Source organism: Prinia subflava, chromosome 15 (assembly GCF_021018805.1).
Source record: "Prinia subflava isolate CZ2003 ecotype Zambia chromosome 15, Cam_Psub_1.2, whole genome shotgun sequence".
Lineage (NCBI taxonomy): Eukaryota > Metazoa > Chordata > Aves > Passeriformes > Cisticolidae > Prinia > Prinia subflava.
This window is the reverse complement of record NC_086261.1, coordinates 15,902,595-15,927,500: the sequence shown is the minus strand read 5'-3', so window position 1 is coordinate 15,927,500 and position 24,906 is coordinate 15,902,595. Positions and strand designations below refer to the sequence as shown.

Sequence of the window (24,906 nt, the reverse complement as noted above, 5' to 3'; positions counted from 1 at the left end):
CGGGGCTGGGGGATGAAAGGGCGCGCCCGGGGGGTTAAAGCCCCGCCGCGGGTGGGGAAACTCGGTCCTGGCGCTGCCTGCGTGGGGGAAGAGGCGCTGGAAGTGAGGGAGGGGCGCAGAAAGCGGGGCAGGAGCGAGCGAACCTCGGCTCCGAGGGCGCGGAGCGGCTCCGGGCCCGCCGTGCCCCGGTGCTCCTGTCCCCCCCCGGCTGTCACCGCGATCGCGGCGCTGGGACCGCGGCTCGCCGGGAGCCAGCCGCCCCTCCCCGCCCCGGTCCGGCTGCCTGCGCCCCCGGCAGCGCTGCTCCTTCGGGGGTGTCGGCGGTGCCCGAGCCCCGCTTCTCCTGGGGGTTCCTCCGCTTTCCTGGGCGGTGCTGCCGCACCTGAGCCGGGTTTGCTCTGCTGCTCCCGGCTCTGCTTTTCGGGACCGGGCTGCTCCCTTAAGGAAGAGTTTGCCCAGGGAAAACGGGCTGGGCAAAGCCGGCTGTTATTTAGGGAGGAGAGAGTGAGAGACGGGGGGGAAAATGAGTTTGGGACGCAGCACTTCCAGCTAGGGATGCTCCGGGACCCTGGGAGTTGCCTTTCTCTCAGAATCCTGCTGCCTGGTAGGTGCTCAGTTATCTCCGAGCAGAATCCTGCCCGTTCCCAGCCGCTTTTTCCCAAAATTATCCTTTTTTTCCCGAGCGGGGCGGCGGGAGGCGGCCGGAGCTCGGGGCCGGTTTGGAGCTGGCTTTTCCTTTGTTTCCCCGAGCTGGCCGTGTTTTGATAGCCCCCCCAGCCGAGGTGGGATGTGTTTGATCGCCCTTTCCCCGCCGAGGAGGGCGAGCAGGGCCGGACACAAAGTCCAAACCGCGGCCGGGGCCGAGCGGCGCCGCGGCTGTGCCAGGGTTTATCCGAGCTCTGCTCCCGGCCGGGGGCTGTTCCGCGGGGCTTTGCTCAAGTGCTGGCTCAGCAGGTCGGAAAGGGAGAGCTGGGAAAGCTCCCGGGCTCCTCAGGCGGGAAGGGAGGGCACGGACCAGGGCATGGGATGCTCTGGGAACTCCGGGATCCCGGAGCGGCTCGGTGCTTTGCTGTGCTCCCATCTCCATCCCCCCGGGGAAAAGAAGACCTAAAAAAGTAACACCTAAATTAATTAATCATTTATTTATTTATTTATTTATTTATTTTATGTATTATTTTTACTAAGCAGCAGGGATTTAGCCACAGAGCGAGAGCGCAGTGCTTTGCTGTGCTCCCATCTCCATCCCCCTGGGGAAAAAGAAGACCTAAAAAAACCCCACCTAAATTAATTAATCATTCATTTATTTTTATATTTTTATATTTTTATATTTTTATATTTTTATATTTTTATATTTTTATATTTTTATATTTTTATATTTTTATATTTTTATATTTTTATGTTTTATTTTTACTAAGCAGCAGGGATTTAGCCACGGAGCGAGAGCGCAGTGCTTTGCTGTGCTCCCATCTCCATCTCCCTGGTGAAAAAGAACACCTAAAAAAATAACACATTATTTATTTATTTACTTATTTATTTATTTATTAGTTTTGTTTTCTTTTATTTTTACTAAGCAGCAGGGATTTAGCCACAGAGCACTGAGAGAATTTAGGGATAGCCCCGCACGACAAATCCCTGCTGGCACGGGCGTGTGTTTGGGGGTTTTTTTAATATATCAATACAGGGAAGCTCATCGTGGCCGTCTCCTTTTAAGGCAGCGCTCCAGGAGCGCCGAATCCCAAAGCTGCCGTTCCAGCAGCAGCGATTTGGGAAGCGTGGAAGGCTCGTGCCGCACAAAGGCGGCTCGGGACGGTGTCTCCGGGGCAGAGCGCAGCGAGCTCCCGCCTCGAAAATACAATTAACCAGTCTGCAGCCTGAATGGGAGCCGCAGCCCGCGGCTGTTAAACGCGGGGCTGATTGTTTCACGGTCTCCTGCACAGGAAAGAGCCCCGGCTCTGCGCTCTGGCCGTCCCCTTCCTGGGGAAAAGATGAAAGCGCCGGGCGCCCTCGCTCAGCACCGTTTGTCTCCCCGGCAGATCCTGCGCGACTCCCGCCGGGGCTCCCAGCCATGCGCACGGCGGGATGAAGCTGCAGGCGGTGGTGGAGCAGCTGCAGAAGCAGCAGCAGCAGCAGCAGCAGCAGCAGCCGCCGGCGGTGCCCATGGATTGCCGGGAGCGCCGCCGGGAGCCGCAGGTGCCGTTCCCGGCGCCGCCGTTCCCCGCGCAGCCCCGCGCCGGCCCCGCCGGCCGCGCCCCAGCCATGGCACCCGCCGTGCCCCCGGGCAGAGCCCCCGCCAGCCGGGCCCTGGAGCAGAGCAGCAGGAACTCCGAGGATGAGGAGGACGAGGACGAGGAGGAGGATGAGGAGGAGGACGACGAGGAAGATGGCGCCGAGCTGGAGGATGGGGCTGAGGCGCCCGGCCGGGAGAGCTGCGCTGCCCTCAAGTATTTCCGTGCCCCCAAGGGCGCCCACCCCAACCAAAGAGCGGGCTGTGCCCCCGGCGCCGTGCCGGCCGCGGGGCACCCGCGGGGCGCCCAGCAGGGCTGGGAGGAGCCGGGCACAGACCCTGCCAAGCACTCCGGAGCCCCGGCAGGGCGCCCTGGCTGGCGCCTGGAGGAGCAGCTCAAACAGGTGAGTGCCCTGCTCCCAAAAACCTCCACATCCGTTCCTTCAGCCTGGCAGGGAGTGCTCCGGGAGGCCATGCTGCCCCGGTGGGTTCTCCTCTAAAGGGATTCCACCAGAACTCGGCTTCACAGATTTCCAGCTTGGGGTAGAGGAGGTGGTGCTCCCTGAGAGCCTTGGTGGGGTGGGATTTTGTGGAAAAGCCTGGTGGTTTACTCATTTGAGAGCAGACACCTCCCTGCCAACGCCTCACCGCAGTCAGCGCTTGTCAGACCTCTGGGATCCTGGAATTGTGGAGTTCTGAGCGCTGGCGTGGGCAGGCAGCGAGATGTGCCCTGATCCCGGGGTCAGAGCCACTTTATATTCCCTGTGTGGGAAGCAGGGAAGGAAGGAAGGAAAGGAAGGAAGGAGCCAGCTCGCTGCTGCCTCGTGGGAGGTTAATTCCACGTTCCACTCCTTGTTCCACTCCAGGGGATCGTGGAATTCTTTCCTTAGTTGAAAACGGGGGTTTCAGTGGCTTCCTGGGGTCTGTCCCTGCAGGGCAGGTGGGTGTTCCCAGTCCCAGGGGAAGCCCTTGCTGCTGGTTCTCCTCCGAGAGCCTGGGCGGAGGAGAGGGAGTTGCTCAAGCTCCCGCAGGGAAATGAGGTGGGTTTGTCAGTCAGGGGCCATTGCCTCGGAATTTACTGGATGGGAGTGGTGGAAACTTCCTCTTTCAGGGCTCTGGGTGGGGAAGAGGAGGCAGGGCTCAGGTTTTAAGGGATCTCTTGCTTTGAAAAGCCCAACAAGCTCGGCTTAGTCCAAGGCTGGTTTTGTTCCTTGTCCAGCTGGTGCTTCTCCCTCCTGTCAGGAGAGCCCTGCAGATCTCACTGGTCATTCTGGCCAGGCCAGTGGCCGTGAAACCAGCCAGGGCTGGGCTGGGCTTGTGTGGAGGAGGGAAAAAAGGTGGAATTAAACAGCATTCCAAGGTTGGAACGATGTGCTTTGGCTCTTTTCCTCCTCCACAGCTCAGCCTGGTCCAGGCCACTTTAACCTGGGAGCCCCAAGTGCCCAAAGCCTCAGCAGGAAAAACTGCAATAAAACCACTTCTGCTGCTGTGTGACGTTCTGGGAGAGGCAGGGATGGGGGGAATCCCTGGAGTTCAGGAGGGGGCTATGAAGGAATAGCTGTGCTGGGGCAGCTCTGGAAAACGTGGCAAGAAAAGGGCAGGTCCTCCTGCTGTGCCAGAGTTTTGTGCCCTGGCACAGCCACTGGAGGTGGAGAGGCTTGGATCCATGGCTGGGGTCCAGTGGAACTGCTGATTCCCAGTTCAGAGCTGGGAGATAAAACCAGGAGAGTCTGGCATGGCAGGAAAGGGAGAGAACTGTGTGGGGAGCTGTGGGCTGGCCACCTACTTCCTTGGAATCTTTAATATCCAGGCATGTTTTGAAGGGATGAGCTCTTTCCTTTGCTCTCTGTCTTTAATGGGCAGAAAATCCAGGATAAAACAGATTCTCCAGTTTGTTTCCAAAATTATTCCTGGATTAGTGTTTTCTTTTTTAGCTTCTTTTCCCAGCGCTGTGCCCTGCTCCGAGAGCATTCCTGGGGTGCAGAATGCCCGTGGAAATGGGGGGAAATTCCTTCATTCCTTCCCTCAGGGGTGGCTTGTTGTTCTGGAAAAGCATCCCTTGGAATTGTGGATTGGCTGGAGATGGCAGAAATCTGGGAGCCACCAGGAAAACGAAGCCACTTCTGTCCCATCCCAGGAAATAATTGTAGGACAAGAGCTGGATCAGCTCACGGGAATGAGCTGAATTTTGGAATGACAGGGGAGTTTTGTCAGCACAGGGAGCGGAGGAGCCTGTCCAGGAGAAGGAATTGCTGGAGGGGTGGCTCTGTTTGCTGCTCCAGCCCTCTGGAATGCCCTGAAATCCATCCCAGCTCCTGGGAAGGGGCTGTCTTTGGGCTGAAGTGAGGGTTTGATTCCAGGGTGCCACCGTTGGGTTGGGTGGGTGCTGGTTCCTCATCCCTTGGGAAAGCTGAGCAGGGAAAAGCAGGAGCTTGGTGCTGCTTCCCACTGCCCCGCCCAGGCTGGTGCAGCACCTGCATTTTCACCAGCAATGTGAGGCTAAATCCCAGATTTCCAGCCCTCAGCTGCTGCTCGCTGCCTTTTCCATGGAATAAAGGCTCGGTGCTGTTTTCCATGGGAGTGGTTTGTGCCTGGGATTTTGGGGATGTCTCGGGGCAGCCGCCCAGAAATCACCAGGCAGCGCTGAAAAACCCTGACCCAAACCTTCCCGGAGGTCACGCTGTTTATTAAGATAAGTCAGCTTAAAATAATTACTGAGCCTTTGCTGCAGGCCCCGGGAGCGAGGGGCTGGGATTCCATAAGCTGAAATATGTGCCTGGAGTGCAGGGATTGCTGGGGAGAGCCCCCTTCATCCAGGAGGGGGGAAAGGGGGCATTTCATTTCACACTGGGGTGGTTTTTTGCCCTGTGGTTGGTTGAGGGTTGGATTTTCCATGTCCCTTTTGTGTGCCACGGGATATTTTCCCTTTTCTGCTGCGGTGGGAGGGGATTCCTGGCTCTCAGCTGAGAGCAAACACCTGCTCTTCCTTCTGCTGCAGCGACAGGCTTGAATCCTCCCTCTGCCACTCGCTGCTTCTCCTGAAATCCCTGGCTTGGCTCCAGGGGATTCCCCAGCTCCTCACCTGCACAGTCCCCTAGGTGAGTCAGGATCCCCAGGCAGGGAGAGGAGCCCGAGGCAGGCTGGGCTCCTTGCAGGATTTCTTCAGGTGCCACACTTATTTATAGGAGCAGTGGCAGCTTGTCTCCTGCAGTGCCAGCTCGCAGGAGCTCAGGCTGGAGGCAGGAGGTGTGAGGAGATGGAAGGTGTCGTTTCCTTGCACTTGTGTTGTTCTGGCTCCGGGCTGGCACTGAGAACCCCTCTCCTCACCCCAAATCAGGGTTTTGGCTGGTTCCTCTGAGAACAGGAGGCATTCAGAGAGCCCAGCTTGCCCTCAAGGAGCAGGGAGCAGGTTCCTGTTTGCTCACGGGAACACATGAAAGGGACTTAATAGAAAAAAAGTATTTAATCGGTTAAACCTCAGCCCTTTCCTTCCCTTCCCCATCCTCCCTGCCATTCCTGAAATCACTAAAATGTTTTCAGGGGCTGCCTTTGAAGCTGGGGCTGCTGAATTGAGCTCTGTTATTAGGAAGGCAGGGAAGGGTTGATTCCCATTCCAGGGGAGCTGGTGTGGGCAGTAATTACCCCTTGGCTCGCCGTGCCTGAGAACTTGCAGCTCGGGGCAGCAGCCCTGATCTTATCAGCGTCTGTGCTACAACAGTTTTCTTTCTGAGAGCATCTGTTTCACTTCCTAAGGCTTAACTCTGCCCACCAAAGGAATTTCTGTGGATTCCCTGATAATCCTGAAATTGCTGCCCCCGTCCCTTCTCATTGACTCAACCCACGGGGCAGGGGAGGGGTTTCCTTGGGCCTTCAGCCTCATCCCCAGGTGGGTATTTCAGCAGATTCCTGGCCCAAAACCTCTGTAAAACCCCTGTCCAGAGTGAGGAGGTGCAGAATGAGCCTGGGTTTCGTGGCAGAAGTTTTTATTGCTCCTTTTTTGTCCTGGAGAGAATGGGAAGTGTTTGTCACCTCCTTTCTCCATCCGCTCGGCAGCTCGGGGTTAACTCCGGCCTGGGATTGGCAACCAAAATTGCTCTGGACATCTGAGCCTGCCTCTAATCAGATATTCCAGGTGGCTGGGGAGTAATCCCAAAACAGGCCTGGAGGGAATTGCTGCTGAAGCCTTTCAGTGGGGAGGAGGCGGCCGGGGGGGCTCTGGTGGCCCCCGAGGTGTCGGTGGCACAGGGGGGGCAGGGGTGGCACAGGGAGGTGTCAGTGGCACAGGGGGGGCTCTGGTGGCCCCTGTGGTGTGGGTGGCACAGGGGTGGCACAGGGAGGACAGGGGTGGCACAGGGGGGGCTCCGGTGGCCCCCAAGGTGTCAGTGGCACAGGGAGGGCTCTCTGAGGTGTTGGTGACACAGAGAGGGCAGTGGTGGCACAGGGAGGGCTCTGGTGACACAGGGAGGGCTCTGGTGGCACAGGAAGGGCTCTCTGAGGTGTCAGTGGCACAAGGGAGGCTCTGGTGGCATGGGGAGGGCAGTGGTGGCACAAGGAGGTGTTGCTGACACAGAGAGGTGTCAGTAGCACAAGGAGGGCTGTGGTGGCCCAGGGGTGGCTCTGGTAGCCCAAGGAGGATGGCTCCCTGAGGTGTCAGTGGCCCAGGGAGGGCTCTGGTGGCCCAAGGATGGCTCTGGTGGCCCAGGGAGGACTCTGGTGGCCCAGGGTTGCCTCCAGCAGCCTGGCCTCCCCAAAGGCCGTGTGATGCCCTCTGGGGATTTTCTGGCTTCTCCTGCCATCCCTGCAGAGGAGGAATGTTGTTCTCGGAGCAGGAACGGCATTCCCTGCGGATCCCGAGCTCTCCTGCTGTGCAGAAGGGATTTGATTGTGGTTTCCCTGTGCCGGAGCCTCCACTGGGATCACTGCTGATGTTTGGGGTGTGGGGCTGCAGCCTCGGCATGGCCCCGAGGCTGTGGGAGGGCATTCCCTCAGGATCCGGGCCTGGGAAAGGGCCTGGCCATGGAAAAATGCAGCTCTGCATGGGCAGATGCAGCTCTCCATGCACAGGCGCAGCTCTCCATGCACAGGCGCAGCTCTCCATGGACAGATTCAGCTCTCCATGCACAGGTGCGGCTCTCCATGCACACGTGCAGCTCTCCATGCACAGACACAGCTCTCCATGCACAGACACAGCTCTCCATGCACAGGTGCAGCTCTCCATGCACAGGTTCAGCTCTCCATGCACAGGTTCAGCTCTCCATGCACAGGTTCAGCTCTCCATGGACAGATGCAGCTCTCCATGGACAGATGCAGCTCTCCATGCACAGGTGCAGCTCTCCATGCACAGATGCAGCTCTCCATGCACAGGTGCAGCTCTCCATGCACAGGTGCAGCTCTCCATGCACACGTGCAGCTCTCCATGCACACGTGCAGCTCTCCATGCACACGTGCAGCTCTCCATGCACAGATGCAGCTCTCCATGGACAGGTGCAGCTCTCCATGCACAGGTGCAGCTCTCCATGGACAGATGCAGCTCTCCATGCACAGGTGCAGCTCTCCATGCACAGATGCAGCTCTCCATGCACAGGTGCAGCTCTCCATGCACAGATGCAGCTCTCCATGCACAGGTGCAGCTCTCCATGCACAGATGCAGTTTTATTCCGTGCTGCCCTGTGGCCGTTCCGTGCTCCATCCCCACATCTCCCCAGGGCTGGGTGAGAAGCCCTCTCCTCGTCCCCTGGCCGTGGGAGGTGTCCCTGGACCCTTCCCAGCCGCAGCAGGAGGAGGTGCTGGAGCTCCCGGAGCCCCTCAGGCCGGGTCACGCCAGGTGAGGGCTGTCCCTGCAGGTTTGTGGCCATATGGCCGAGCCCTGGTGGCTCCAGCTCCCCTAAGCTCCTTTTCCCAGGAGATGCTCCCAGGGTGGAGCTGTGGGAATGGGATAGATTTATCCTGCCTGTCCTCTGCCATTCTGTTCTAATCACCCTTTTTTTTCCCTAGAGAACAAGCCAAATGTGTTCTGTTTAACTTTTCAAGAGCTTTTAAGCCCTTTAGAGAGTTTTATTCCTGGGAGTTATCCCAAGTTCAAACCCACTGCCGCGAGGGAACTGCCTCCTTTAACCCCTCTTCTTTCTCATCCCTGCCCTCAAATGTAGTGGAATAAGCTCCCAGCATGACCAGAATTCCCTCTGCAAACAAGTCCTGCCCTCTGGATTTCTATCTCAGGGGAGGGACCAGCCAAAGGAAGGGGTCAGAAAGCTGAACCTTCTCCAATCCCTGAGCCTTGGAGTGGGAAAGGTCCTGGATGGGAAATTCCTGCTGCCTCCGTTTCCTTCCCCTGTGTCTGCTCCTGGCTGCTCCATAGCTTTGGTCTCCATGGACGCTCAGTGAGCTTTTAGGAGCAGCTGGATGCTTCCATAACCCAAAACCTGTGGGTTTAACCTCTGCTGGGGAGAGATTCCTGAGAGGAAGGACATTGGGATGGATCCTGCGAGCAAACCCAGTCTGGAGAGGGCTGGGAATCGATCTGCTGCACCAAACAGCTGACAGAACAGAAGTGCCAATAATCCCCCATTAAATATCCCCCACTTGGTGGGGCTCACGGCTAATTGACTTTCCAGCAGGAATTAGTGGCTCAAACCAAATCAGCAGGCATTAGGGAGCTCATTGCGGGCCTCGGCATCGGGCACGGAGCCGCGCCCCGGCTGTTCACCTTCCTGATTCAATGTGTGTCTCACAGCCAGATGTCTGTGGGATTTGGGGTGCTGGAGCACCCCCAGAATTCCCAGGGGGTGCTTTTGGGGGCGCTGGGGCCTTTTCTCTCCATTGGCAGGGTGCGTTTGCTGCGTGGATTTGGCTCTTCCTTTTTCCAGCACGCGTTGGACCGGGACTTCACGGAGTTGGTGTTCTCAGTTTGATCTCAGGAGCATCCTGGCCTTCCATAATCTGGAGGTGCTGGTTTATTCTGAGTGCTGGAGCACCTCCAGAATTTCCAGGGGGTGTTTTGGGGGTGCTGGGACCTTTTCTCTCCGTGTGTTTGTCCGGGTGGATTTGGCTCTTCCTTCCTTGTCCCAGCACGCGCTGGGCGGGGACTTTACGGACTGAGTTGGTGTTCTCAGGGTGCTTGGATTGATTTCAGGAGCATCCTGGCCTTCCATCCAGCTGGAGCTGCTGGTTTCCAGCCCTTGGAGACCATTCCAGGACGGTCATTTCCCGGGTGGAATAGGGCCTAACCAGATGAAATCCTTTTAAGGAGCCTTAATCCAGCAAAGCCGAGCTTTCCATTTCTCCGGGGAAAATCCACATCCTCCTGGGAGTCGGGGTACCTAGGCTGGCAAGCAGCTTTCCAGAGGGATTATTCCCCTCCTTCTGGTCCTGGTTTTCCAGGGAAGCACAGGGAGGATGGCAGGGCTCCTCCATGGTGTCACCTGGAGGACAGGAAGGAAAGGTGACACCGTTCACCAGGGGCTCTGGGATGTGCCCTTGGAAAAAAAGCTGGACACAAGCAGAAAAAGCAGCACCTCTGTAGGTGCTGGATCTCATTCCAGCAGAGCCACTTCCAGAGAAGCTGGCATCCTGCTCTTCAGGAGGGGAGGGAGTGTGGCTGGGGGGTGAAATTCCACTTCCCATTTTGTGTGAGAGATCCCAGGAAACTGTGAGAAAAGCACAGACGCCCCCTCCCCGCCTTTCTTGTCACCTCGGGCTAAGCCAGCAGCTGCCTTTCCATGTGTTTGTGCCTATAAAGTCAGGTGTTCCAAGCTTCTGGAGCCTTTCCTTGGGAATGCTTCCCTCCTTTGCTGTTTCTCCCTCCCCAGAACGGCAGCGTGACCTGGAGCGACGAGGGTGACGGATGCCGGGGAAGGGAGATCTCCCGAGACTTTGCCAAGGTCTGTCGGGCACGGGGGCTGTGGGGAGGGGGAGTTGGGGAATTCTCCCCCTGATCCATGGTATTTCCTGGAGGGAATTTGGGGGAAAACAGCTCTGTCCTGCCATTTGAGTTGTTTCTGTCCTGCCATTTGTGCTGCCTTGCACTGGGGTATGGTTTGAGCTAAGAATTAACAGCCAGACTTTGGGCATTTAAAAGCTTCAGTCCGGTTTTTCTCCAGGTGGGAGAAGAACATTTTCCCTCTGCAATCCTGTGCTCATGGATTTGAATGTGTCACAGCAGCTGGAGGAGCTCAGTTTAAACTGAGCTCTGCTGTTCCCAGAGCTTCCCAGCAGTTCAGCCCCAAAATCCCCTCTCTTTTGAGATACACTGCCCATGGAGCTTCATTTTAATGATTTGGGCGTTTCAAGCTTTCTGGTAAAAATTATTCCCGCAGCAGATCGCTCCTGGGCTGGTCTGTGGCATTTCTGGAGGCTTTGGGTTTGTCTGGAGGCACTGCCAGGCACACAGGGAGGCTCTGTCCTTTCATCTCCCCCTTCTGGGCCTTTGGCACGTAGGTGACAATCCCTGAAGGAAGGGAGCTGGGGCTGCAGGAGAGGTTTGACCCCTCTGGTGCCACGGAGGTGCCACTGATGTGTCCCCAAGCGCTGTCACCTCCCCTCTGCTGTGTCCATGTCCTCCCCAGCTCGTGGCCATCCTTTCCATCCCTTTGCTTCCAGCTGCCTTCCAGCGCTGCTGTGTCCCATGAACTGAGCTGAGGGTTGAGTTTGATCACCCTGGAGCTCGTTTCCAACTCTGGGAGAAGTTAGGAATCCCTTTGGATGCCAGGCTTTGTGCCTGGATGAGGGGCTGAGCGAGGGTCCTGTCACAGCCGTGGCCACCGAGTCCCTCAGGAGCCTCTCCCTGTGCCCCCTCTGTGCCTGTGCTTTCCCTTCACCCTGCAGGAAGCCGGTATTCCCGAATTTTCTGTCTCCCTGTGGCCTGTGCCCTCATTTTGGTTTGTTCCCCTCCCAGCTGTACGAACTGGACAGCGATCCCGAGCGGAAGGAGTTCCTGGACGACCTCTTCATCTTCATGCAGAAGAGGGGTGAGTGACATTTCCTTGGGTTCTGTGAGTGAAACAGGGCAGGAAAGGGAATTTCAGCCTCTCCTGAGGCTGAAAGAACAAATCCAGGCCTGGAACTCGCAGAGCTCAGGCTTGGGGCATTTCCCTTGGGAGAGGAGGGGTGCAGCAGGGAAGGTCTGCCCTGGAACTTAAATTTAACTTAAATTTCTTCACTTCCAATTCAGTGCTGGTGTTTTCTGTGCCCTGAGGATCCCAGGAGCCTTTTCCTGGGGATTCCCAGAGTGTCAGTTATCCAAATCCAGCTCTCTGTTGGTAATTAAAACGTGTTGAAATGTGGTGTTGGAGGAAATAAGCACCAAAATAAGTTTGGGGTGCCCTCCTGTCCCTCCAAAGGTGCCAGTTTGGGACTCTGCCCCTTCACATCCATCCCTCCAGAAGGCTGAGCCATCCAAACCAGCCATTTTCCCACGTGGATTTTTCCCTCTCCAGCAGTTCCAACTTGTTAAACTCCAGCTGTGAGGGTTTTTTTGGCTGGAAATTTTAGCTTTGGAGTGCAGAGGCAGAGGCAGGACGCATCCATTGCCTTGCAGACCTTGAACTGAGCTCACCTGTGGGGTCTGGCAGAGCTGCAGGGTGTGACTGGCACCAGTGGACACCTCCAGGTGCCTGCCCAGAAAATCTGCTCCTTGCTCCCGTGGCTGCTTCCCCTGCCCTGTTAATTATTGATAATTAACAGTCCCAGGCTGGGGCTGGGCCGCTCACCAGCTGGAGGAGAGCAGCTTTCCATGGCTCTTCCTGCTGGAGCCTCCCTTGTTTCCCTGCCTGGTGGTGCCTCTGTGGCAGAGAGGAGCTCAGAGGGGACGGGAATGTTTGGATTTGTGGAATTCAGCGAGCCCAGTTTCTCCAGGCTGATAGGAAAACTGGGAAGACTGGGCAAACTGGGCAGTGTGTGTTGAGCTGGGGGAGGTGGCTTCTCCTCCATCCTCAGCCCGAACTGCTGTGCCACCCTGCAGAGGGAATATTTTCACCTGGCATGGGTGTTTTTAGCAGCTGTGCGCCCGTTTTTCCCCTTCCTGCTCTTCCCAGGGTTTGGGGTGGCAGGGGGTGGGTGGAAATGTCACTGTGGGGTTTTTTTGGGAGCTGCTTGGCATATCCTGGGGATAACCATGAGGATTCAGGCTCTGCTTCTCAGCAGGTGCTGACAAAAATCCCAATCCCGGGCTGCAAAGCTGCTGTGTTCCCAAAAAACCCCAAATCCAGCTCTCCTGAGAGCAAAGTGTTTCTGACATCCCAATCCCAGAGTGAAGAGCTTCCCTGTTGCCAAAAAAACCCAAATCTGGCTCTCCAGAGAGCAAATTATTTCTAACATCCCAATCCCAGGCTGCAGAGCTGCCCTGTTCCCAAAAACCCCAAATCCAGCTCTCCTGAGAGGAAAGTGTTTCTAACATCCAAATCCAGGGCTGAGGAGCTGCCTTGTTCCCAAAAAAACCCAAATCCAGCTCTCCTGAGAGCAAAGTGTTTCTAACATCCAAATCCAGGGCTGAGGAGCTGCTGTGTTCCCAAAAAACCCCAAATCTGACTCATCTCCCGAGAGCAAAGTGTTTCTAACATCCCAATCCCAGCTGAAGAGCTTCCCTGTTCCCAAAAAACCCAAATCTGGCTCTCCAGAGAGCAAAGTGTTTCTGTCATCCCAATCCAGGGCTGCAGAGCTGCCCTGTTCCCAAGAAAACCCAAATCCAGCTCCTCTCCTGAGTGTGTTCCTTGTCTGGGATGTGTGAAGAGCTGCTCAATTTGCACCTCCTCGTGTCCCAGGGCAGCAGCTCTGCCCATAAAACACCTCCGCTGTAAAATCCGGGATTTGCAGTCCGGGAGGAGCCGGGGGATCAGAAACCCGGCCCGGCGGGGAGGATAAACGGGGATGAAAGGTTTGGGAATGCCCTTGGGAAAGGGCAGCCCTGAAACAGCTCCGAGGCAGATCAGAGGTGCAGGTGCCCCAACAGGGCTGTCCCCAACAGGGCTGTCCCCAACAGGGCTGTCCCCAACAGGGCTGTCCTCAACAGCCACAGCTGCGGGAGATAAAACAGCCCTGGAGCAGCAAGAACCACGGGAGGAGACAGGAGAGGGAGGCTGGGATGGATTTTTGGGGGGATTCATTGCTGGGGGACAGGAGAGGGAGGCTGGGATGGGCCTTTGGGGGTTTTTCATTCCTGAGGGGTCAGGAGAGGGAGGCTGGGATGGATTTTTGGGGGATTCATTCCTGATGGGGCGACAGGAGAGGGAGGCTGGGATGGGCCTCTGGGGCATTTTATTTCTGGGATGTGCCAGGGATAGGAGAGGGAGGCTGGGACTGGGGGCTGGATTCGTGTGTCTGTTGCCCCTTTCCCTCCCCTCTGGGTCTGGTGGCACTCGGAGCCTCCAGGGTTGGAGTTAGCCCAGGCTGCCCCATCCCTGGAAGTGCCCAAGACCAACCTGGAGCAGCCTGGGATGGTGGGAGGGGTCCCTGCCCGTGGAACTGGAATGGTCCTTCAGGGTCCTTTCCAGCCCAAACCATTCCATGCTCCTCCAGCTCCTTCCCAGCCCAAACCATTCCATGCTCCTTCAGCTCCTCTCCATCCCAAACCATTCCATGCTCCTTCAGCTCCTTTCCAAACCATTCCATGCTCCTCCAGCTCCTTCCCAGCCCAAACCATTCCATGCTCCTTCAGCTCCTCTCCATCCCAAACCATTCCATGCTCCTTCAGCTCCTTTCCAAACCATTCCATGCTCCTTCAGCTCCTTCCCATCCCAAACCATTCCATGCTCCTTCAGCTCCTTTCCAAACCATTCCATGCTCCTTCAGCTCCTTCCCAACCCAAATCATTCCATGCTCCTCCAGCTCCTTTCCAAACCATTCCATGCTCCTTCAGCTCCTCTCCATCCCAAACCATTCCATGCTCCTTCAGCTCCTTTCCAGCCCATTCCATGATCCTCCATCTCCTCTCCATCCCAGCCCATTCCATGCTCCTCCAGCTCCTTTCCATCCCAAACCATTCCATGGTGTGTTTTGAAGTTCCTGCTGCACGAGGAGCTCTTTGTGGGCAGTTTCGGGGTTGAGGCCATGGAATGAGGATTCCCTGGATTTGTTCCCCCTGTCTGGCAAGAGCTTTCCAGGTTTTCTCCTTGGACCCTCTGGAGATGTTTCTTCCTCTGGATTAAGCACTGTTCCCAAAAAGGGACATCAGTGGGCATAAACTCCATCCTCTGGTCCCTGTGCTGCCCTAAGCAGCTCTGCAGTGGCCCAGCCCCCTGGAGCACTGCAGAGGGGTCTCCTGGAGGGTCCCAAAGAACCAGGAAAGGCTTTTTCCCTGTCAGACCCTGGGGTTTGTGTCCCCCTGGGCACCTGTCCCCACCCAGAGCACAGCAAGATGGTTTTCCTTAAGGGTTTTCCTATAAATTGTTTGAAAGGCCCTTTTTTCCCCCCTAATCTGTGGGGGAGCTGCCATCCTGGTTTACATTCCTGCTTTTTGGAGTGGCTGGAGCCTTTCAGGACAGGGAATCCACCATTCCTGGTATTTAAACTCCTGGAAGTGGTGGCAGAGTGGGAACAGGCACAAAAGCAAGGCCATGGGATCTCCAGGCAATGTGAATCCAGCTCCAGATCCCAAAATCTCCTCCAGGGAATGCCTTGCTCATCCTCCTGAAGTGCCAGGTGCCAAAAGCCTCCAGCTTTTGGTGTTTTGGGGTAGTTTGGGGTGTGTCAGTGTTATGGGGTAGTTTGGGGTTTATCAGTTGGTATTTTGGGGTAGTTTGTGGTTTATCAGTTGGTGTTTTGGGGTAGTTTGGGGTTTATCAGTTGGTATTTTGGGGTCCATCAGTTGGTGTTTTGGGGTAGTTTGGGGTCTGTCCGTTGGTGTTTTGGGGTAGTTTGGGGTCCATCAGTTGGTATTTTGGGGTATTTTGGGGTTTATCAGTTGGTATTTTGGGGTCCATCAGTTGGTGTTTTGGGGTAGTTTGGGGTGTGTCCGTTGGTGTTTTGGGGTAGTTTACCTGCAAATTCCAATTATTTAGAAGAAGTTATCAGCAGCTCCTTCCTGTACAACCCAAACTTTCTCCCCTTAATTTTATAAAACAAAACATTCCTTGCAGGCAGACAGGAGAATTTTTTTTCTCTAATTTGGGAAAAGCCTGGAGCCTTCCCTTTGGAAAGATCTTAAAAAAAAGAAATCTTTTCTGGGAAAGTAAACATTAGAGTTCAAATAATTAATTATCTCTTTAAGCAGCTGGAAATGGTGATTTAGAGGGAGTATCACAAAAAAAAATCACGTTAGAAATGATTAATGGGAAAACAGAGCGAGGAGTTTGCCTGGTCCTGGCTTAGAGGAGCTTTGGTTTGGGTTTAGTTGGGATGAAGGGTCTTAGGGATCCGTGTTCCAGGGCAGGATCAGGGATTGCAGCTCTCCTTGGGATCCCCATTCCAGGGGGATTGCAGCTCTCCTTGGGATCCCCAGGATCAGGGATTACAGCTCTCCATGGGATTCCCATTCCAGGGATTGCAGCTCTCCACGGGATTCCCATTCCAGGGATTGCAGCTCTCCTTGGGATCCCCATTCCAGGGATTGCAGCTCTCCATGGGATCCCCATTCCAGGGATTGCAGCTCTCCTTGGATTCCCCATTCCAGGGATTGCAGCTCTCCTTGGGATCCCCATTCCAGGGATTGCAGCTCTCCTTGGATTCCCCATTCCAGGGATTGCAGCCCTCCATGGGATCCCCATTCCCTCTCCATGGGATCCCCATTCCTTTTTATCCCATCTCTGGAGATCCAAACCCCATAAAAGGCAGGCTGAACCCCGGAACCAGCCAGGATTTGTCCTTGGAGAGGGATTTGGGCAATCCAGGAGCTGAGGCAGTGCAGGGGTCGAGTTGATTTGCTGCTATAAACTGAATTTCCCCTCTGTTCAGCTGGGAATTCACACACCCCCCGGAATTATTGTGAATTACGTGTTCCTTTGAATCCCTTCAAAGGAACATGAAGTTCTGTTCTTCCTGAGATTTGGCTCAGTATTATTTGAAATCCCTGTGGGCTTTCCCAGTTTCCTGGGGAAAACCTGTTCCTCCTGGCTGCCTGGTAGAGCATCTCCTCCAAACAGATTTGGAGTGGGAAGAGCAGCTTTTTATTGACCTGCCACAGGTTGTGGCTTAAAAAAAAATGTCTTTTCTCTGGAGTTTTTCATTCCAGAGCACACCTCAGGGGGATTTCGGCGTCGCTGTGCTGAGCAAACACCCGGGATTCTCCCCCCTTTGTTCCTGGCTGTAAAACGGACACTTCTGCAGGGAAATCGGATAGGGAGGTGGGAGGTGGTTGGGGAGGCAGGGCTGGGTGTGATTAAAGGCTCTTTGTGCAGGGTGAGTGGTGGCTTAGGCTGCTGCAAACCCGTGTGTGGCAGGGAATGTCCAGCAGGGAGGCCAAGCAAACCCCTGAAACTCCCCCAGATTGGGCACAGAGCCCCCTTTGAGGCAGTTCTGCTCAGGCTGCACCTCCAAGCTGAGCTCTGACTCCCAGGTTTGGCTAAGGGAGGGTGGAGAAGGGGAGAACAAAGCCCTGGGCTGGTGTTGGGTGGGATGTTAATCCCTCAGCCAAACCCCTTCCCCAGGAGCTGCTTCCTGGTGTAAATCCAGCCATTCCAGCTTTCCTGGGGCTCACACCTCGCTCAGCCCCTTCAGCAGCTCCAGGAGGCTGCAAATCCAGCAGATTTTCCAAGTGTGGGGCAGAGGGGACACTGGGGTCTCTCAAATCCAGCAGATTTTCCAAACGTGGGGCAGAGGGGACACTGAGGTCTCTCAAATCCAGCAGATTTTCCAAACGTGGGGCAGAGGGGACACTGAGGTCTCTCAAATCCAGCAGATTTTGTGGTTGTGGGGTAGAGGGAACACTGAGGCCTCTCAAATCCAGCAGATTTTGTGGTTGTGGGGTAGAGGGAACACTGAGGCCTCTCAAATCCAGCAGATTTTGTGGTTGTGGGGCAGAGGGGACACTAGGATCTCTCAAATCCAGCAGATTTTGTGGGTGTGGGGCAGACACTGGGATCTCTCTGGATGAGCCCCCAAGGCTCTTGATCCGCCTGCTGGGAACAGAGGGATCTTTGGGAGGGGAGACATTCCCACAAAGGCCAGAGGTGTTTATGGCTCCAGCCAGCCTTCCTCCAGGAAGAGCCTTTATTCCAGAAATCCGGATTGGGGCTGCCTGTCTCCCTGGAAAAGCAGGAGCCCGAGGGCCGTGGGATGACTCTGCTTTCCTCTTTTTATCTACTCTGCCTCTTCCCTTTTCCAGTTTGGGAACAGACTCCTCGTGGGCCTCGTTTGGCTGGGATGGGCCAGGTTAAGGGGCTGGGGTTGTGATAAAAGGCAGGAAAAGTTGTTTTATGAGGAAGCTGGGAGAGGTTCGGAGAGGAGAGGTTCGGAGAGGAGAGGTTCGGAGAGGTTCGGAGAGGTTCGGAGAGGTTCGGAGAGGTTCGGAGAGGTTCGGAGAGGTTCGGAGAGGTTCGGAGAGGTTCGGAGAGGTTCGGAGAGGTTCGGAGAGGAGAGGAGAGGAGAGGAGAGGAGAGGAGAGGAGAGGAGAGGAGAGGAGAGGAGAGGAGAGGAGAGGAGAGGAGAGGAGAGGAGAGGAGAGGAGAGGAGAGGAGAGGATCTTCCCCAGCCCCTCGGAGCCGGGCAGGGCTCGGGGCGGGAGGCTTGGCAGTACAGTAAAACGAGTTTGCCATCAAAAGGCAACAAGTCTTGTGCCGTGCCCCCGGCTGCTGACCTTTCCCTCTGGAATTCTGCCCCCTGACCCCAGGATCATTAATCCTGGTGCTGCCAGATGACAGTAATCCATCATGGCCCCTGACAGCCCTGCCCGGGACAGGATCCGCCGGGCTCTCGGCTTTCAGCCTTTCCTGTCGCAGCGCTGGGGGTTTCCAATAAAAACCTTCCTTTATCACCTTCCCCGGGCGGGGCTGGGGGAGGAGAGGGCACCACATCCCTCTGGAAAACACCGGGAATTCACCGGGGCTGGACCCCGACCCGCTCCCTGCTGGATGCTCTGGTGGTGCCGGGGCAGTGCTGAAGGAACGCATGGAAAATGGAATTATTCCAGCTCCTGCCATAAAGCTCCTCAGCTGTACAAAGAAATTTTCTTTGGGGAGGGTGGGGGAAACCAAGCTCGAGTGGGTAAATTTATCTCAGTGGATAAATTTATATCCTCTGTGTAAACACATTCAGCTGCGTTTATAAACGCATGTTTCTATATAAGTCCCTGTTTAGCTGAGTTTATAAATGGCTGTTTCTATTTAAACCTCGATTTAGCTGAGTTTATAAATGAAGTTTCAGGGCACTTTGGCCCTGTTTAAAAGCAAAGCTGAGGCAGGGAAGGAGTCCAGGGGGTGCTGAGGGAGGTCAGAGCCCATCGCTGCTCCTGCTCCACCTGGGAGCAGCTCCCTGGAAACGCTTCAGCCTTTACTCCCCACTGAGGCAGGTGATGTTTGTGCCTCTCACGGGAGCACCTGGATGAGGAATTTGTGGAGTTAGGAACCTGGAGAAGGGCAGAAATGTGTTTGGGGGAAATGCAGGGCGTTAAAAAGCAGATACCTGTTAATAGTTTCTGTGTGAGCAGCTGGGTTGCTGAGAGCTTTATCAGTGGCTCTTCCCTTTCACTCTCCATCTGGATGAAAGTCCCTGCTGGACAAGTTAATGCCATTCCCCAAATTGGATTGGGGTGGCTTTGGCTGGGGGGAGAGGGGCTCCATCCTCTCCCAGCTGAGCAAAGGCTTTGCTGCTCTCACTGATTAGTGAAGGAAGGGGAATTTTGGAGTGTCCTGGCTGCTCCTGGGGGCTTTGGAAGGAAACATTTCCCCATTTTCCCCTCGGGTGTGACCCAGGTGATGAGTGACAGCTGGAGGTAACTTGATCATTCCAGAAGGAATTCCTGGTGCTCCGTGGATCCTGTGCCGCTGGCACCCCGCTCCCGGCACCCCGAGGGAAAATGGAGGCTGGGGAAAAACGGAGCAAGTCGAGGGTTTTTTGGGAGGGAGGGATGGATCCACAGGGAGTTTGGAGGGTTTGGAATTCCCTCTGTGCTCCTTGAGGGATGTGTGCCCCTGAATGCTGCGGGCTGTGGGCTCTGGGAAAAGGCTGCTCGCACAAGGGAGGAGGATTGATGGGAATGGATACAAACCTGATCAAACTGCTCCTGAACCCTTTGAATCTGTGGGGTTTTGGCCCTTTAGAGCTGCAAAAACAGGCTGTTTTATCCAGCATCTCGTTAACCTGTGGGAATTGGCACCACGGGCTCATAATGCCTAACACGCTTCCCAAAGAAAAGACAGGGAAAAAAATCCGCCTTGGATGTCTGACAGCACATCTGCAGGGCCGGGCTCCTTTCATGGCACGGAATAAACCCGTTTATAAGGGCCATAAATGGGGGTTCTGGGGCTGCCAGCAGTGGCACCAGCCTCCCCTGGGGACGGGGGATTCCACAATTGTCCCCTGCCCCCTCCCAAGCCTTCCTGCCAGGCTGGGGCTGCCCATTGTGGGGACAGGATGCTGCCCTGGGCTGGGCGGCCCTTTGATCCAGGGCACAGCTTCCCAGGCCAAATAAAAGCTCTGCCACTTGAGCTTTTCGAATTCCTTCTTCCTCTCCGTGCCTGAATCTCCTTAGTCTGGGCGTTAGCGCTTTCAGGAGCTGCCAAAGGGGCACTGCCGAGTTAAAAATCAGATTTTGTGCATGTTAACCCAAAATACGACAAAATGGAGCAGGGAGGAGGAGCAGGGCCTGGCTTTGGGATGCCCAGAGCTGCTGTGGCCTCAATTTGGGAGCACATTCAGGGGAAAGGAGCGGGAAGCTGGAAGCTCTGTGGAAGGAGCAGCCTTTATTTACCTCTCCAGGTTGTTCCAAGCATGAGGGAGGATGGAATTGTGTCTCCATGGGGGAGAGCTGTTCTCCAGCACTGATTCCTTCCCTTGGTTCTGCTCTAGGCAGACAGCACGGCACGTCCTGGGGGATCAGTGAGCACAGGCAGGATTTTTGTGCCAGGATTTTAACCCTGAGCTCGTAAAACTGATCCCTTTGTGCCTCGCATTCAATAGCCCCAGCTTCCCCTCTTTCTATTCCGGGAGCTGCGGGGTTTTATTGGTCTGGTAACTCCCTTTGCCCAGAGGAAAGGATTTTCCACGGAAAGGGAAGCTGCTCTTCCCTGCCTCATTTACTCACCCACGGGGAGGCCTCGAGCCAGGCTGCAAATTCCCTGGATTTCCTGTGGGGAGAGAGATGGATCCCCCCAAAGCTGCCCTCCCTGACCCCATCCTCTCCTCATCCACTCCTTCTTTCTCCCTGCCAGGAACTCCCATCAACCGGATCCCCATCATGGCCAAGCAGATCCTGGATCTCTACATGCTCTACAAGCTGGTGACCGAGAAGGGCGGGCTGGTGGAGATCATCAACAAGAAGATCTGGAGGGAGATCACCAAAGGCCTTAACCTGCCCACCTCCATCACCAGCGCCGCCTTCACCCTGCGCACGCAGTGAGTGGGGAACCCCCAGCTCCCGGAGGGAATCTCCATTTCCTCCCTCCATCCCAGCCCTTTTTCCCTGCTCTGTCTGTGCTCCTGGTGGTTCGGTGCCTGTTTTGGCACTGCAAACTGGGAATTCAGCACCTCCATCCTGGAAGGTTTGGTTTCCTCCGGTGTTAGGGAAGGAGGAGTGGGATAAGCAGAGTAAAAAGACAGGTGGGAGTGAAATCCCTGGAAAATTGAACGGGGTGAAACTGTGCCTTAGCCATGAAGGGATGCACTCCCAGCTCCTGTGGAGGCTTTTTGGGAAGTTTGTAGAGTCCCAAAGAGGGAAGCTCCTGACCATTCCCACAGTCTCCTGCAAACCTGTGGGCCAGAACTCCTCAGAAGGGGTCGGGTTTGGTGCTGCTCAGTCCCAGTGCCTTGGACAGGGGCAATTCCTGAAGAATTCCCTGAATTAAGTGTTGTGGTCCCAGATCTGGGATCTTAGGGTTTTAGATTCTCCGTCGTGAGGGACTCCAGGGTGATTCAGAGAAGGTGTTTCAGTTGTGAGGGAATTGTAGATGGATTACAGAGGATATTTCAGTTGTGAGGGAATTCTGAGTGATTCATTGAGGATATTTCAGTTGTGGGGAGATTCTGGATGATTTATAGAGGATATTTCAGTTATGAGGGAAATCTCAATGATTTACAGATAATGTTTAATTCTGAGGGATTGCTGGATGATTCTTTGACAGTATTTCAATTGTGAGGGAATTCTGGATGATTTGTAGACAATATTTCACTTATGAGGTAATTCTGGATGATTTATAGATGATATTTCAGTTCTGAGGGAATTCTGGGTGATTTCTGGAGGACATTTCAGTTTTGAGGGAACTCTGGATAGTTTATGGATGGTGTTTCAATTGTCAGGGAATTCTGGATGGTTTGTAGACAATATTTCACTTACGAGGGAATTCTGGATGATTTACAGAGGATATTTCAGTTCTGAGGGAATTCTGGATGGTTTACAGAGGATGTTTCAGTTGTGAGGGAATTCTGGATAATCCTTGGAGAATATTTTCGTTGTGAGGGAATTCTGGATGGTTTATAGATAATATCTCATTTGTGAGGGAATTCTGGATTATTTATAGAGAATATTTAATTTATGAGGGAATTCTAGATGATTTACAGAGGATATTTCAGTTGTGAGGGAATTCCCTATGATTTGTACACAATATTTCACTTATGAGGGAATTCTGGATAGTTTATAGATAATATTTCAGCTGTGAGGGAATTCTGGATGATACTTTGGGGATATTTCAGCCATGAGGGAACTCTGGACAATTCTTTGAGGATACTCCAGCTCTGAGGGAATTCTGTACAGTTCTTTGTGGGTATTTCAGCTGTGAGGGAGCTCTGAATGATTCTTAGACGGTATCTGAGTTTTGAGGGAATTCTGGATGATTTATAGATGATATTCCAGCCTTGAGGGAACTCTGGACAATTCTTTGAGGATATTGCAGCTGTGAGGGAATTCTGTACAGTTCTTTGCGGGTATTCCAGCTGTGAGGGAATTCTCGACGATTCTGTGAGGATCTTTCAGCCGTGAGGGAACTCTGGACGATTCTTTGAGGCTATTCCAGTTGTGAGGGAACTGTGGACAATTCTTTGCGGGTATTACAGCTGTGAGTGAGCTCTGAACAATTCTTAGATGGTATCTGAGTTTTGAGGGAATTCTGGATGATTTATAGATGATATTCCAGTTGTGAGGGAGCTCTGGATGATTCTTTGAGGATATTCCAGCCGTGAGGGAACTCTGGACGATTCTGTGAGGATCTTTCAGCTCTGAGGGCATTCTGGATTATTCTATGAGGCTATTCCAGCTGTGAGGGAACTGTGGACAATTCTTTGCGGGTATTCCAGCCATGAGGGAGCTCTGGACGATTCTTTGATGATATTCCAGCCATGAGGGAACTCTGGATGATTCTTTGAGGATACTCCAGCTCTTAGGGAATTCTGTACAGTTCTTTGCGGGTATTCCAGCCGTGAGGGAATTCTGGATGATTCTTTGCGGGTACTCCAGCCATGAGGGAACTCTGGACGATTCTTTGAGGATACTCCAGCTCTGAGGGAATTCTGTACAGTTCTTTGCGGGTATTCCAGCCGTGAGGGAATTCTGGATGATTCTTTGCGGGTATTCCAGCCATGAGGGAACTCTGGATGATTCTTTGAGGATACTCCAGCTCTGAGGGAATTCTGTACAGTTCTTTGCGGGTATTTCAGCTGTGAGGGAATTCTGGATGATTCTTTGCGGGTACTCCAGCCATGAGGGAACTCTGGACGATTCTTTGAGGATACTCCAGCTCTTAGGGAATTCTGTACAGTTCTTTGCGGGTATTCCAGCCGTGAGGGAACTCTGGACGAGTTCTGCGGGCAGCCCGTGGCCGAGCCTCCCTCCGCAGCGCCCGGTGACGCTCCCCTCTCTCCGTGTGCCTCTCCCCAGGTACATGAAGTACCTCTATGCTTACGAGTGCGAGAAGAAGTCGCTGAGCTCCCCGGCCGAGCTGCAGGCCGCCATCGACGGCAACCGGCGCGAGGGCCGCCGGCCCAGCTACAGCTCCTCGCTCTTCGGCTACGCGGCGTCGCCGCCGGCGCCCGCCGCGCTGCTGTCCCCCCCCAAGATCCGCTTCCCCGTCCTCGGCGTGGCGCCCGGCGGCACCGGCGGCCCGCGGGCGGCGCCGGCCCTCAGGAAAGGTCAGCCAGAGCCGGGGGTGCCTCTCCTTCCCTTCCTGCTCCGCGGGTTCATTGGGAGGCGGTGGGGGTTGGTTCTTACCTGCAGTCTGTGGGCGCTAGATAACGGGGGTTAGGGTTTGGGTTAGGATTAGGGGTTAGGGTTAGGGGTTAGGATTAGGGTTAGGGGTTAGGGGTTAGGCGTAGGCTTAGGCTTAGGGTTTGGGGTTGGGGTTAGGGTTAGGTTTAGGGTTAGGGGGTTAGGGTTAGTGGTTAGGGTTACGGTTAGGGTTACGGGTTAATGATTAGGGGTTAGGATTTAGGGTTAGGGTTAGGGTTAGCTTTAGGGCTTAGGGTTAGGGGTTAGGGTTAGGGCTAGGTTTAGGTTTAGGGTTAGGCGGTTAGGGTTATGGTTAGGGTTAGAGTTAGGTTTAGGGTTAGGGGGTTTAACCTTAGGTTTTAGGGTTAGTGGTTAGGTTTGGGGTTGGGGTTAGGGTTAGGGGTTAATGGTTAGGATTAGGGTTAGGGTTAGGGCTTAGGGTTAGCGTTAGGTTTAGGGTTACTGTTGGGGTTAGGTTTAGGACCTCTTTCCGACGTCTTCTTAAGCATAATCGACCCAATAACAAGAGGACACTTAGGTTTTTTATACTTTTTACCCGATAATTGACCACCCGAGGTCTGCAGTGCAGACCCCTTCACCCAAGTGGACAAAAACACCCAAAAAACCCACCAAAAACCATGAAGAGGAAGTTGAAAAAGAAGTACTAGCCTATCCCCTAAATTCTTCATCTTGCTCCATGTATATTACTGTATACTAAAATCCTAAACTCTAAGTTTTTCACCCTGTGTTATCACACAATTCTGTTCAAACCACACACCCACAGCCCCAGTGCCATCACCCAGTTTTGGCAGCCTGTTCCACAGCCTCAGGTCAAACGTAGTGCCTTCCTGAGGGTCAGTGCCTGTTAGCACGTGATTCTTTGAGGATAGTTCAATTGGGAGGGAATTCTGGATGATTTACAGGCAGTATTTCAGTTGTCAGGGAATTCTGGGCAGTTTATAGATGATATTTCAGTTGTGAGGGAGTTCTGGGTGATTTATAGAGAGTATTTTCAGTTGTGAGGGAGTTCTGGATTATTTATAGAGGATATTTCAGTTGTGGGGGAATTGTGGATGATTCTCTGAGGGTATTTCAGTTGTGGGGGAACTCTGGATGATCCTTTGAGGTATTTCAGTTGTGAGGGAATTCTGGATTATTTATAGAGGATATTTCAGTTGTGAGGGAATTCTGTATGATCCTTTGAGGGTATTTCAGTTGTGGGGTAATTCTGGATGATTTATAGACAATATCTCTATTTTGGGTGAATTCTGCACGGTTCATAAACAACACCTCAGTTGTGAGGGGACTCTGGGTGGAATTTTAGCCCCGAAAGCCTAAACCCCTCAGCCTGCAGGGCTCCATGCAGACAGCACCTCCGTGCTGGGCACAGGGGCAGGGACCA

General features: G+C 54.3%; 1 protein-coding gene across 2 annotated transcripts in view; it reads left to right on the top strand.

The window, feature by feature from the left end:
• The window catches only part of ARID3B (AT-rich interaction domain 3B), a 30,065-nt gene that overhangs the window by 415 nt on the left and 4,744 nt on the right, over positions 1-24,906 (top strand). Inside the window, exons 1-6 of one of the 2 annotated variants that reach the window (XM_063412417.1) lie at positions 9-604; positions 2,034-2,628; positions 10,033-10,104; positions 11,118-11,190; positions 20,521-20,704; positions 23,178-23,428. In XM_063412417.1, coding sequence (XP_063268487.1) covers positions 2,080-2,628; positions 10,033-10,104; positions 11,118-11,190; positions 20,521-20,704; positions 23,178-23,428 — 1,129 coding nt within the window. In that variant the 5' untranslated portion in view covers positions 9-604; positions 2,034-2,079. Of the gene's footprint in view, positions 1-8; positions 605-2,033; positions 2,629-10,032; positions 10,105-11,117; positions 11,191-20,520; positions 20,705-23,177; positions 23,429-24,906 lie in introns of those variants that run through there. The other variant, XM_063412416.1, reaches the window with a different exon arrangement.